Source organism: Strix aluco, chromosome 5 (genome assembly GCF_031877795.1).
Source record: "Strix aluco isolate bStrAlu1 chromosome 5, bStrAlu1.hap1, whole genome shotgun sequence".
Classification (NCBI taxonomy): Eukaryota; Metazoa; Chordata; class Aves; order Strigiformes; family Strigidae; genus Strix; species Strix aluco.
This window is the reverse complement of record NC_133935.1, coordinates 23,860,687-23,875,873: the sequence shown is the minus strand read 5'-3', so window position 1 is coordinate 23,875,873 and position 15,187 is coordinate 23,860,687. Positions and strand designations below refer to the sequence as shown.

At 34.0% G+C, this 15,187-nt stretch overlaps 1 protein-coding gene across 15 annotated transcripts in view; it reads right to left on the bottom strand.

Annotated features, from left to right (window-relative positions):
• The window catches only part of C2CD5 (C2 calcium dependent domain containing 5), a 73,488-nt gene that overhangs the window by 31,032 nt on the left and 27,269 nt on the right, over positions 1–15,187 (bottom strand). For 9 of the 15 annotated variants that reach the window (XM_074826403.1, XM_074826405.1, XM_074826399.1 and 6 more), the window contains one exon: positions 10,223–10,331. In XM_074826403.1, the coding sequence (XP_074682504.1) occupies positions 10,223–10,331 (109 nt within the window). Of the gene's footprint in view, positions 1–8,318; positions 8,385–10,222; positions 10,332–15,187 lie in introns of all 15 variants that reach the window. The other 6 variants (XM_074826398.1, XM_074826400.1, XM_074826402.1 and 3 more) reach the window with 1 other exon arrangement.

Here is a 15,187-nt window from a genome sequence, read left to right as displayed (position 1 = left end):
TTAAACCTTTTATTAATGTTTCAAAACTGGCATGATACTTATAACAAAGTGGAGGCAAAGCACACGGTTTCTAGAGTTGAAGACTTGAGAAATAATGTTGTCAATAGTACAGTATTCTATAAAAACCGTGCCAACTCAAACCTCCTCTAACTGAAACTTTCCAAACTTATTTTATTAAACAGCTTTAGAAGACACAAACAGCACTGTATATACTTTGTGCCCTAAATGTTCTTTGAGTCAGTTCTATCCACCACCCATTCATCTATCTCTTTCCTTCAAAATATGAGGTTGATTTCTATGAGACTGTATTGTCAATAGGACAAAATCCTGTCCAAATCCTTCACCTGGAGATAACCCTAGACACTATCAATACTTTCTGATTCATAAGAAGCAACACCTTTCCAAAGTTACTTGATAGAGGTTCACTTGTGCAGGGTCTTTCAAGATTGAGCCAGAATCTGTATTATGCTAGGTCCATACAGACTTTTAAAAACTGAAGAAAAATTAAGAATGGTCTCTTGATTACACAGATCATACGTATTAAAGCTGAATCCCTAGCCATCCTGGGACAATTACTCTGAAGTAGGAACTGTATGATTTATTTCAATCTATTTTAATATTACATAATTCAGTATTTATATTTATAATGTAACGTTCTGAAATGAGGAGGACAATCACACCATGAAAGTTTTCACAATCTGCAATTAACTGGTTGTTCTGTTATCTCAAAAATGGCAGTGCAGAAACCAATAATATTCTTTCAAATTCAATCTTTTGAGTCTTTCACTAGGCAGAGCCATTATCTACACATTCCTTATCGCCTTATTCTTGTATCTTCTTCATTAATCAGATTATACAGAAAAAAGTGTGGGTTTTTTTTGTAGGTTTGTTCGGTTGTTTTTTTAAGAGATACTTCTGTTAGGTTTACAAGCACCCTTCCCTGGATCTTGAAGTTTAATTTTAATCCTGCCTGGTTATCCCATAAATATTGACATTTCCTATCTTCTTTCTAAAATATTTAACAATTAAGTAAGTGTACAAAAAGCTGAATCCTCCTGTCTGTAAAGTTTGAACTCAAAACTTGGGTAGCAAATAACTAAACCTACAACAGACCACCCAAAACTTTCAAAATATTTTCAAAGTCACTCCATCATTTTTTAAAAATTACTCCCTATATTCATCTTTAAGACTAAAAGATGTGAAAATGAAAACTTTGCTTAAGATACAGAAACTGAAGGAAGTAGATTATTGGGATTTATCAAATGAAAACTAAGATACACTAAACCAGCAGAAAACAGTGCAGCCACACTACCAAAGAGAATAGGTACACCTACTCCTACACAGCTTAAACTACAGACAAAACATGCAGCCTAGAGAATAATATTAAATCAGTGCTTTTGTCCCAGGTGAGGTCACAGAGCATGTATCTCACTTCTCAAGCACAAACTACTGACTGCACAAAAAACCAGGTTTAAGTTTGGGTGTTGAAGAAATTCTTCAATTACTGAAGAAGCAATTTTAAGAACATTTAGGATTAAAACTGCATCCATCTTTCATGCATTTACAGGATGAAATATTTCAGCTGGCTGATTGAACACAAACCCATTCATTTGCAGGGCTAGTTTTCTATCAGGTCAGTCAGGCCAAATCACTACATCACCACCAGAAGACTGCAAGAGCACATGGCTGAAATCGTACAGAAAAGCAGCATCATTCCTTTTAGTGGCACCTCACTATTGAGGAACACTAGCTTTAACACCAGGATATACCCCAACATGGAGAGGCAGCAAAGTGTTTCTCTTAGTAACATTGCCATCAAAACTCCTGAATTCTTTTCTCATATTCTGAATTTCATGAAAAAACCTACATCACTGGCTAGGAGGCTAGAGAATACTCTGGTTTTTCTTACAAAAGAAAAAAAAAAGAAGTTTAACTATGAAACAGAATTAACAGAATCTCCATAGCTTTTGTATCTCTGATATAGGTGAATACGTTTGTAATTTAGACAGAAACATACAGAATTATACTTCCATTAAGAAATTTTAAAATGGATCAGGAGACGTTTTTGCCTATCTCACCCCTAAAAGGGAATCGTAAAAAACCTAATTCAAAGTTTGGCTTTTGGAATACCTTAACTTCCAATCAGCTAACTCTCTCAGATATATATTCCTAAATAACTCTATTCTCAAAATCCCTGACAGCAAGCACTGAGATGTCTTCCTGCATTTGTTCATTGTCTCAAGTAAATATTCTTGGAACAGTTTAAATGCTCAGATACCTAAAGATCAGTATCTTGTAAGCCTTATGACTGACATCACTAAACACAAGTATTTTATACGATCCACTGTGACATAACATCTGTAACCTAAATTAATTCAACTCTGTAAATCTAAACAGAATGTCCCAGATTAAAAAAAGAGAGCAACTACTTGGATTTTCACACCTCCACTGTTCTACACTTGGTCTACCAGTCACATGCTACAAGTTACATATGTAATTGATCTTAAGAATAAACATGCAAGAACCCCTTGGACAGACTACATCATAATTTAACCTTTTCTAAATATTAAAAGTAATATTTGAGGCAATAATTTTCCAGAAACTGCTTCAAAAAAATTCGCTGCAAATACCACCAAACATTAACTACACAGCTGTAACAGTAATACATCCTATAACTTTTGCTTTTAAAGATAAATGTAGGTCTCATAGGAACAGCACAAGCTGCAAAAAAGTATCATCTTAAGAAAAAAAATATATATCCTGCAATACCAAAACTGCAGTAATAGTTTAATTTATAGCTAAAGGAAACCACCATGTGATACAACTTAAATAAAATTTTAAAAAGCTAAAATAAAACAAAGAATACAGCATTTGGAGAAAAAAAAGACGTTCAGAGTATTTATGTATGCACATATTAAAAATTAATTCTAAGATTAAACTATCACAGTAACACTTAAAAATAAAGGTTTAGACTTCACCATACTTCCTTGGAATTATAAAAGTTTAAAAGTACTGCCCAGACATAACAAAACATTAAATAGCGGAAATTAATTTGTCTCTGGAAAATCAGTGTGCCAGGCCTAAATACCTAACTTGTCACTCCAGTTTTTAGTTATAATTTCAATCAGTCATGCATCCTATAATGGTGAAGGTTCCTCTAATTATGAGTGGGACACAACAGAAGATGTAGGAATCTGTTTTAATTGATACTATTACAGTAACAAGGGCAAGGTCTGCCACTCTGAAGAGCTGCTAGGTAATAAACTACTTATTCTATCTTTTATCTCTGTGTTGCTTTGTCATCTTGGCACAATAAATACAACCTATTTTAAAATATGAGCAATCTTCAAAGGACATCTTCAAATGATAGCAACAAAGGGGCTATTACCCAAAGCTGGAGACACTATGCTGCGATAAGGCAGGTGGTCTTAAACAACATTTTATCTATTTTATAACTAGTATCACAAACAGAACTACAAGTACAATTTAAAGCTTTGAACAAGCCAAACTAGGTGGAACCTTAAAACAAGCAATAATACTGATTTACTAATGCAGTCCTTAAAAGAAACATACTGAATTTTAAACACAAAAAAAATGTCTCAACAAACACAGATAGATGTTCACAGACAAGATTGCTGCTTTCTTGCCACGCACTATCTACCTCACTGCACAACTGTAGAAATGGGATGGCATTAATTGGCATGAAATGAAACTGCCTCTGTATTTCCTATTCAGTGTTTACACTCCTCAGAGTTTTAACTTTTTACATTCACAGAACTCTGCATTCATTATTTCTATGCGCTCACAACTGTTTATTTTGTTTTAAGACAAAGTAGTCAGAGAAGCCTCTCTCAACTTCTGGATCCAAGAAGGCTTTCCTACAGTGCCTTTTTGAGTGAGTTCAGGAATTCTATGAGACTGCATTAAGAGAGACCAACAACTCAAATCTTACAAAAGCCACTGAAAATATTAGTGTAAAAGGTCAAATTGCACTAACAGAATCCAAAGTACAAGTTGAACCAGAAAAAAACCAACCAACCCCAAAACTGTGGTATTTCTTTATAACATGGTATATTGAGGAACTTAAGTCTTAGCACTTAGAAGGCAAATCTCTTGTGCCTAATTCAGCTCAGATAATGATCTTATACTTAACATTTAACCAGCTATTTCTATAATCCTGCTTCAGTCAGTCAGAACTTGTGTTATCTGCCATTTTCCTACAATACTCTCCATCGACATTTTAGAAGAACATGTTTACCTCTAATTATGTAGTAGTTAGGAAGGTGTCCTTTCAACTAGAATCATTCTAGTTTTCTTCTAACACCGTATTTTGAGCCAGGCAAGTAGTTCTACAGCTCTATCTTTGCAACCACAGCATGACACATCCTAAGGCTAAAAAAACTCATTGTAATCCATGAAGAAAATTGTATCAAGGTAATAGTTTTAGTCAAGCCCCATATTTTGAAATTAGGAAGAGTTACATGCAAAAGTAACAATTTTCCACAAGACCAAGGTTCTCTCTCTTACATACTACCAGTTCCAAACAAACTGTAGTGGTACAATAAGCAACAGCTCTATTGGAGCATTTGTGCAGTGAAAAGTCTATGACGACTTTTACAACATTAACCAAATTTCAGGGAGACGTTTAAATCAGTATTAACAGATTAAATTACTTTCTACTAGGCAAAGAATTCTAAAACAAAGGTTTTAAACGCCAAGTTGATTAATTTATGAATCTCTTAACAGAACATAGGAATACTATTCTATAGTCATTGACAGTGATCACCCTTTGTTCAGTTACATAAGTATCTACTCAGAACTCTCTCTCTCTCAAAAAAAAAAAAAACAAAAACACCAAAAAACCCACAACCCAGTCCCAAAGAAAATTAATTACTATAAGGGTGCATCTGGTTCAAAAAAGAATATTCAGACTCCATTCACATTAACCATAAAAAACATTTAGGAATATTCACTCCCCTGGAATGGTTGTGGAAAAGTAGGTTAAAATACTACTGAAAAACATGCCACCCCTGACTGTTCAGAAAAGCCTCAGACAACTGCCTTAACCTCCCATTATCATATCAACACACACTGATGGACAAGAAGTCAACCCAGAAGTCGTCCAAGAAAAGGCGAGAGGTCAAGCTTAAAATGTTTTTCTACTAGTTCTGAATAATAGCCACATCAGACACCAACAAAAACATTCTGACATTTTCTACTGTGTTCTTACAAGTACACCACATTTACACCGAGCAGTATGAAATGTAATTTGCACATTCACTGTGTTTGTATTTCTGTGAAAGAAAAGCATTCAGTTACAGAACCAAAACACACTCAAGCTTTCCTCTTGCATTTCCTCATATACAAAAGTAGAGTTCTAGAGAATTTCACACTCTAACAGCAAGTCTGGATATCACACAAGGAACTCAGGAGATACGTAGGAATTTTATTAAAAAATCTTTTCTCCTTCTGTGTTTCTGATTACTGGAGCTGAAGAATCACTGCTGAAGCAGCTCCCTGAATGAGGAGCTTAAAAATGTAATTATGTGAGAACAGTGTATACGTTAGTGCTATGAAACAGCTTGTATGCAAAAGCAGTCTCTATCCAACAAGTTCCTTGCACTTCCCTAAGGAACCCTTCTCCGTATTTAACCTCAGGAAGAAACTTTAACAAAGATCCAGTCTTCTGGATCCAGGATTCCTTTCATACTTAAACATCTTTAACATACTTTTTCAGAGCCAGCACCAGAGTACTTCTTCCATTGTATTATGTGCCCTCTTTTCCAGGAATTTGTGCTCTTGTCTCTCTACTTTTATCTTGCAGATTCATCTCGATCACCTTTTTGTAATTTTACAAACATTTAAACAATTTTGTCATTGAACTATATGCAATTCCCACATGTTAAATATTTTCTTTCCCATTCATCAAATAAAGTCAGTCTTCACTTCCACAATTGATTTTCAAGCCATCTTCAAACCACTGCCTCCTCATCACCATTAGACAGTCCTGTTGTATCTTACACACTTAATTGAACAAGCTTCCCTTCCACTGGCAAAAAAAAAAAAAAAAAAAAGTATCCTTCTATGCTACACAGGTTACTAGCGAGCTTAAATGAAGCCTGAACATTTTTAAAAAGGAAGATAATTTTAGCCTACTTATGGTTGTGATTACATTCTTGCTAATATGAATGTTGTTTAAAGATGTAGTACTGTTTTGCTTAAGCTGTATAAATCCCTGCTCTCCTTCAGGCCAAATATTAGCCAGCAAGAACAGAGTTGACAATAAAGCTCTAGAAGGGGGAGATGAATAGAAATCGTGTCCTTTTGGTTTTTCAGAGATAACAGATCTGCACAGCATATTTGTTATTCCAGTCTAAAACAGAGTTAACTTGTATGTAACCTGCAATTCTACTATCCATCACACGTCATATGTAATGACTGATCTACTTTCTTTCTCCTCTCTTCTTCATTCAGCAACACACCTAGCACTGCAAAAGAAACACACTTGCAAGAATATGAGCAAAACCTGCTCAGTCCCTAACCGGCAGGATTAATCAAGACTGTTACTACACAGCTGCTGACACATCTCAAGGCAACAGACAGTTCTCAACAAGGTATTAACTCTAAAATTACTGTTTGGTTTAGACCACTCTACTCCACAATCTCTGGGTAACAACTACCTCTGAGTATAAAATGTGTATATATATATATATATATGCGCCTTCTTTTTCCTGTTAACTCTAAAAAATTTAGGTTACCGTTTTGGATATTCTGTCAAGAAATGAATTCACGACTTCCCCTTAAGCTTCCAAGGCTCACATTTCTGGATCACTTTATAGCCTAGCTCAACGTATGTTTAATGTCTGTACATAACTCATTTATTCCATTTTTCTAATAAAATTCTTCCATGGTAACATCCTACTAAACACTATCTTGAAGAAGCAACAATTAATTTAAACTTCTCACTGTAGCATACAAGATGAAAAATTTCAAAACATTTTTAACACCCATCAGACTATGCTATACCAGTAACAGATCTGAGAATTTCATAATATTATTGTCATACAGAAAGTAAAATTCATTTTAAAATATTATCACTTTAGGACAAGCAAATAAAACCAACAAAACCACAAAACCTCGTAATTATAATATTACAGGACACTTACTGTAGCAAGGAACAAGGATACAAAAACAAGCCAATAATTTTAGGCACCACCTATTATTGAACTATTTGTAAAATGAAAAATGTGTATAGATAATTTAAATGAAGTGCAGAGCATGCAACAGTGAAGTACCAAGAAGGAAAGTGTGTTTCCATAGGAAACAAACCCCCCAGAGGTCAGCTTTATACCTTTTTACCGTGCCAGCTTTAAAAAAATCAAAGTTTGGCAAGGTCTGCTGGCTTGGATATTATATGCAGAGAAGTTATGCCTGCCTTTCTTCCAAAGCATGCTACATTTCCAGAGGAAAAGAAAAAACAAAATCTTTATTTCTCCCCGTAATAGGCCAGCTCCTCTATGTAGCTTTTATGTAGACTGCATCATCAACTCATCCATTCTCTCTGCAGCTTTATAAAGCAGCTAGGCACTTTGATTCCTAAAACTGCATAAAAAAATAGAACACTGGGGATTTCAAGTTACATGTTAAAGTTACGTGTTAAAGTTCAAATAATTAGGCTGTAAGTCCTGCAAGCTGATTGAATTTTACAATACAAAATTCACCAATCAACAAATACTAGACTACATGCTACCCTCCTCTTTAAACAGATAGTCCTCCTCATCTATTTTCCATTCTCTTGGACAATTTTTATATCTATTATTCAGAACAAACACATTCATTAATTTCCTGAAATTAACAGAAGAACAGCCATTGTTCAAGAAAGTGCAAGCTCATGCAAACCAAAACAAAACCAACCAACAGACCCCCCTCAAATCAAACCAACCAACCAAAAAAAGTTATTAAAAATAAAATGAATTCACACCTGACATGATCCCAACTGTATAAACAAGAATCCATTCTCTTTCCCTAAATTACTTGCTTCATGGACACTGACCTGAAAACTACTATAATCATCTGAACATTCAGATTTCCAGATTGATATTAAATTATTCTCAGCAATACTATTTTATACTAAAACAATGTTTTGCAATTTTCAGGAAAGCCTTTAACAACATTAAAACAAGACATTTAGGCATTTGATGATTAAACAGATTTAAATTTGAAGCATTAACCTACATATACTACAGCATTTCTAAGAACTTCACTGAGCTGCCATAATTTCTGTCAGCATATATAGTACTGAATGACTAGTAAAATACCTGAATTGAAACTATTCCAGTCTAGCAGTTTGTATGATCTTGTGTTACCCATAATTCCGACAAAGGCTGAGTTCAAAACAGCAAATTAGTAGATCAGTTATAGGAGCAGAGTAGTGAAAAAAAAACTACCAACAAGAACACAATTGACAACACCACTCCACAGGAACTGGAAAGACACAGACAGCAGAGTTAATAAGAGGCTGAAATAGAAAGGGAAGAAAGGAGCATGCTATAGCAATCTAGCACTAGGCGTGATCAAAGTGTACAGTATATAGCAATTATTGTCTTAATGATAAATTCTCAATACACCTTCAAATGTTCTTTCCTTTTCTACATTTTCCTGTTTATTCATTTGCCAGTTTGTTTCTTTTAATATTTTACAGACTTACTTGACTCAAATGCTTAGTATGATCATCACTATACCAGAAATTTTTTTTCTACTTCTTCACCTTCCCTCCCATAGCCATGTGCCTTCATTCCCCCTTTTGTTTTCATTGGTTTGCAATATACTGAGTTCAAAGTATCATGCATCGCTTACATTCACTTGTCAGGAGCAATCTACAAGTCCCACAAAAACACTGCAAAGAGCCACGCAGCTGTGCAATATGCATCTCTATCTTCTCTTACTTATCCTGCTTTCAGTCAGTTGGCAAAAATAAAGGAGAGCATAATGCAAGAAATGAGTTTTTAAAACATCTGAGCCAAATTGATTTTTTTTTTCATTTTGTCTTAAATGAATTTATCACATAGTAAATTTTGCACGTAAGTGACTTGTACCAGAAATCTGTTGAAAATACAGAAGCCTAAGACAACTTTGTGGCAAAGAAAGGGAGGACTCACTAAATGATACTTTCACATTTCTCTTAACCTTCTCTCCACTGTGTAAATAAATCTTCAAAATAGGAAAAAAAGAACAAATATTGTGTACTCATATGCTTTAAGAAATCCCTTAAAAAATAGGGGGTTTTAATTCAAATTAAGTCTTGGATTTTATTTCATGTTGTCAGTCTACTGAATCTTTAGATCAGCAACAATCTACCTGCTTGCAGAATTACTTTCCTTGGACCACAGGAAGAAGAAAGAAAAGGAGAAAATATTTTTTTTAAAAAAATTGCTTTTAAAGATGCATTTGCACAAACTTTATTCTATTACTCCTGACTAGTGCATGCAAAACCACTACAGATGCTATTTTTTACTCTCCTCTGTCTGCATTTTTAGTTGTGCTGTTAACTCCAACTTTTTACAGAGTATTCCTCGGCTTGTCTCAGTGAATATAACAACAAAGTCTTCAATGTCAAAAGTCACTTAATTCTAATGTCAGAACTAGGACATGCAAAATATACATGTTCCAGTACTGGGGTTCCCAGGTAAATATTAAATATAAATCTTTAAGTACTGTTCAGTATGTTTTTAAGAATAGAAACAAAGCTGTAAAGGTTTTCTCAAAAGAGGTTAAAAACTTATATTGAGCTAAATTGTAGTCATTAGTACTTAAGGATTTCAAGGAGATGAAAATTAGAAAACATTCATAGTTAAGAACAAGTATTTCATCTTATTTTTGTTTGAATGGAAAATTGTATCAAGTTTTAATACCAAAAGGTGGTAATAATTAAAAATTAAACCCTCGATAATTCCAAGACAGTTTTCACTGCAAAGTTACTGGATTCAAAGTACTCTATTATTTCATTAACTTGCTGAAAAGTCTCTCACTAAGAACATACCCTCTGAATGACTATTATTTTTCAAGCTTAAATGATTGTCTGAGAAATATTGCTTTTAAAATACATTGTTAGAATAGACTTGTATCTATTCAAATACTGATACAATATAAAGTTATAATGATTAGAAGTACGTCATCATTATGACTGGACTTGAGCAAGGAAGTTGTTTTTGTGTTAACATACCAGGATTGTGAATGCGATCCAGAAGCTTCACAGACCGTGCACTGACAACACCACCAACGTGGACGAGAAAGCCTGGTGGAAAGGTCGTCAAGGTAAAAAATGGAAATTCCTGTTATGAGTAAAAACAAACATCAAATGACTGCTTACCAACCACCGCTGACTGCCAATGAACATGCAGTGAATTGATAACTTCCCTGAAATACAAGCAAAGCAATTACATTAAGCCAAACATGTCCTTCAGGCTTACTAAGCACCACATAACCATACATCTTCATATACCCATAGTAGAATAAAAGCAGAGGTATTATACAATGTAAGAATACTTTTCCCCCACAGAGTTGTATTGCAGAACAATATTAATAAATAATCAAAACTTCACATATTTGTGTTAACAAAGCCTCTATTGGTCCACTTTCAGGATGACAGCTAAACAACATAACTCTTTCATTAGCTGATACAAAATAAAGGAAGATTTTTTTCTCCATTTTTTTAGGTCTTATGGTTACAGCTGACTGCAGTTTGATCCTGAAGCACAAAGTAAAACCAAACTGTAGTCTTGCAAGAATGATTTATGTCTTATTACAGGAAAACATACCTACAAAATATTAGCAGACTATTCTGCTAGCATCTCGTAAGCTCTAAATCTAACAAGTAAATATCCATCTTCTAGAATGAAGCATAAGTCTTTGAAATACAACTGTAAGTTCTTAAACAAAGGAAATTCACTTCAAATTAATTTGCATAAATTATTTTTTACCAATTCGTAACTAAAATGAAGAATTAATAAGTTTCAGCAACTACTCAAAAACGTAGTTCATACAAGAGGCAAAGTAAGTCATAACAGTAATTTTTCATGACACATGTGATGAAATAAAACAGTCATATTGAAAGGAGGTGAGCCCAAAACTGTAAGGTTTTATTTTCTACAAAGACATTCTATGGAATGTCTAATATACACATGATAGCACACTTATGGGGGAAAGGCAGTAAGATTTATGTTCAGCAATTCTAAGTGCATAGAGGCAAAAAAAGAAAAATAAAAGAAAAATCATGCAATTGTGGTTTGTGTAGTCATGATGATTGGTTAAATGCAAACATAACCACCATAATTTTATATGAGAGAAAGTACAGTATAGATTCCTTTCTCACATACTTGAAGCACTTGAAACAGCACAGTACAACTGAGCTTCTACCTAAACAGTGTACATGCCGCAGATCAAATGAGGATCATGGTTCTTCCAGCAATACATGGCATGAAAAGTCCTCTTAAACTAAAACCCAATCTAGATTTAAAAATTAGTATTTCCGAATTCTTACCACCCTTGTTATTAGAACTCTTACTTTTAAAGGGTCCTTATAAACTTCAAGTTTTCTGGATTTTTGTTTGGCTTAGACTTTCAAAATTAAGAGGCAAACTTTGAAATCAGCAACCAGAAGGAAAAAAAAAAACCCCACAATAAAACCCCCAGCAAAACCTGCATTTGTGCCTTGTGATGCAATTAAAAAGCAGAAAGATTTCACCATAGGACTCTGCAAACCTTCTTGACTAATCTGTCTTCAGGAGCACCGATGACTCTCTAGAGAGGGCTACAGAAAAGATTCCCTCAAAAGGTTCTACCAACCTGTAAAGCACTTTGCAATCTATCAAAATAGTCAGAAAGCTCTGACTACAACACAGTCTGAACTCCCTTTCTGTACATCTTTCATGTAGAAAAATGGAAAAAATGCAGTACATCAACATGTTGTTAGAACCCTCTTTCACTGTGGATCTGTAATATCAACTGTTCAGTGATTCACAAGTATACTGATAATATTTGTCCCTATATAATTCCAAGACACTCATTCTGCACAACTTATATTTAAATATATAACACATGCTTGCTCTGTCCCTTGAATATAGTTATCCCACGTTAATGACATTAAAAATAATTAGCTTTCCCAGAACTACAGAAGTCAGTAAAAAAAAATCTACCGCATATGCCACCTAGATGAAATTCCATTAAGCCTATACTACATTTATATTTTATGCATATATATATATATACTTACACTTACATTGTGCTAAAGTAGTATGTAGTGAACAAGTTGAACGATACTGCATGCTCTAAAGCATAAGCAGATCTGATGCTTTTCAACCTATATAGAGATTCAGAAATTACTTTCATTTTTTGTTCATTTCCATAAGGCTGTATACTGCAAGTAATGTTAACATGTTGAGACTTCCAGTTTGCCTGATTCCCTACACCACAAACCAGGAATAAAACTTGCTTTTATTAGTAATAACATGCTTTTATCTCAATCAGTATATTGATACTTGCAAGTCTATGTTATGAAACATGCTAAAATTAGGCCTATATCCTATCAGTTAATTTCAGCCACAAACAAATCTGGGTAACTGACTTGCTGAACCATTCTGACATGCTCTCATTCCATTAACAATGCCTCATTCATTCTGACACAGATGGAATTCCATTACTTCGTATGATGGCTTTCTTTTTTTTTAAGCTCATTTAGAGGTTTTGGGTATTTTATTATTGCATTACTCAAATACAAGTTCCAGCCTCAATTACATGTAGTAATCTGTAATACTTCAAAATTATAAAGCTGTATTTATTGCATGGAAAACAGAGATTCCATGAGAACCAGATGCAGTGTTTCAATATTACAAATCTCCTCTATTACTGCAGTTTGGAAAGGACTATCCTTACAGCAAGGTGATGCAAGCGCAGAGTATTCCCACATGTGAGAAGACACAAAGATCTTAAAGTTTCCAATCTACAACTGAAGACGGTCAATCATTTTAACAATACTAATTCACTACACCTTTTCACAGTCATTGACTACACAGATCCTGAAAGAACTGTCACTAGTTTAATCCTTGCAACTATATCGAGATTTTATAGTTGGCATTTGGGTAAAGTCTGATAAGGTTACAACAAAACCTTTATAAATATTTGTTTAATACAATGTTTAAAAATGTTTGTGTATATACATACATGTATTGCTAGTATTCTTTTTTAATCACATTTCATACAAAGACACACAAAATAATGAAAAAAACCACATGGAACAAGGCTACACACACATATTGTTTGGTGTAAATGCCAGCTGAAGCAGTTCTCAGATTCCCTTCCAGCTATTCACTCATTCCCATCATTGTACACTCCCTCAGATAATACTCGTAATGCTCAGGTACGTTCATAGGGCTTTTTGGGCTGAACCAGAGTAGGGAACTGGTCCACGTTAAAATACAGTTAATTTCCTAGTTGAATTATTTCTATTCTAAGTACATTTACTGTGCCATCTCAGAAGGCAGCCAAACAATCTTACAATTTTTCAGCTGAACTGAGGGGAGATGGGCTGGATAGTATGAAGAAGTCGCTGGAAAGAGAAGCTGCTTAAGTCACCATTTTCAGCCAAAAGAATCACACAGAAAACTGCACTCTAACACAAGTTATCTAGCAGTGCTCTTCAGAGATGAAGATCAACAGATCTCCATTTTGAAAATGCAGCAGTAAAAATATCTCAAGCACTTGCAGAATACAAATGTGGAAGAATAAAACAGCATTTGTCCAAGCTGAGGTCAACAGAGATACAAAATACCATCAAGAGCAGCATTTGGCCATTTCTACAAAAACATAGGCTATTTTTTTTATGAGTAAAGTACGCTCAATTTTTTTCACTGATGGAAATATAGCATATACATTTATGGATTAAAATATACACAAAGATAGCTGTGCTATAGTTACACTTGCTATCAACAGGCATCCCGTGAAGTGCTAAAAATATATTAATGTACAACGTAACAAGTATGGGAGTTTTCCACAGCTGGCATATCTTCCCAGAAGAAATCAAGTAATATAACCCTTCCAACAAAATCTGTTCTGGTTTGCAATTAGGGTTATTTAAGTAACACATTAAAAATACATTTGATTTAAAAAAAAGCTATGGAGACATCCAGTTAAATGAACTGGTTTTAATATGCCTTAGCACTACCACATACCCAAATGAACTGAACTAAGACTCAAAAGAACTTAATATATATCTAATACAGATGGAAATATATGTGTTGAATTTATTCTTTGTTTTCCCAAATAAGTGCTACCCTAACTAATCCAGACAAGTAATTAGAATGCACTATTTATGCATGCAATATTAAAATAAACAAAGTAAGTGTTATTCATTCTAGTTAAGTAACTCAACCTTACAGTAACCTTAACAGGTAACCATAGCAAAAACACATCCAGTATGAAATTTTCAGAAAGGCAGCATGAACATATTTTTTGTATCACAGTCCATATGCTTTCTACATTATCATCAGTAACAGACTCAACACGTTGCCATCCCATTTTACCGTATTTTTTTCCACTAGACAATACACAGGCCTTATCAAAACAATGTGCAAATAACTCAAGCTCTAAAAATACATTAAGTGCTCTTAATTTACTTTAATTGTTTTTTAAAAAGCTTCCTAAGGAAGTAACACATCAGCCATGAAATGACTGAAATGCTAGTAAAAACAAAGGTAAACAGAGAAAAGGCTCTTATTAAAGCATCTTTTTCAAACTCAAACATTAAAAGCAAAAAGACATGGATTTGTATTTAAAGAGAAACTAAAATTTTAACTGAAAATTATCAACATGCAAAATAGTAAGCAAAAATATGCCAATCTGATAAATGCTCTTAAAAATAACAGAACAAATATAAAAACCCTGCATAAACAAGAGTACAAAGAAATCTGCAAAACCTCACAAAAAAGAAAATCAAAATATTTCAAATAATTATTTAGAAATCTTCAACAGAAGAAAAAGGGGCTACAAAAAGTGTCACACAATGTTTTGGAACATACCCGCATTCTACAGAACTTATGAGGCGATCCTCCCTTAGCAACGGATAACACAAAAAATGAGAAGAGAATCATCCACTTACTCAAGATAGTAGCTATTCACTTATATTTCACAGACG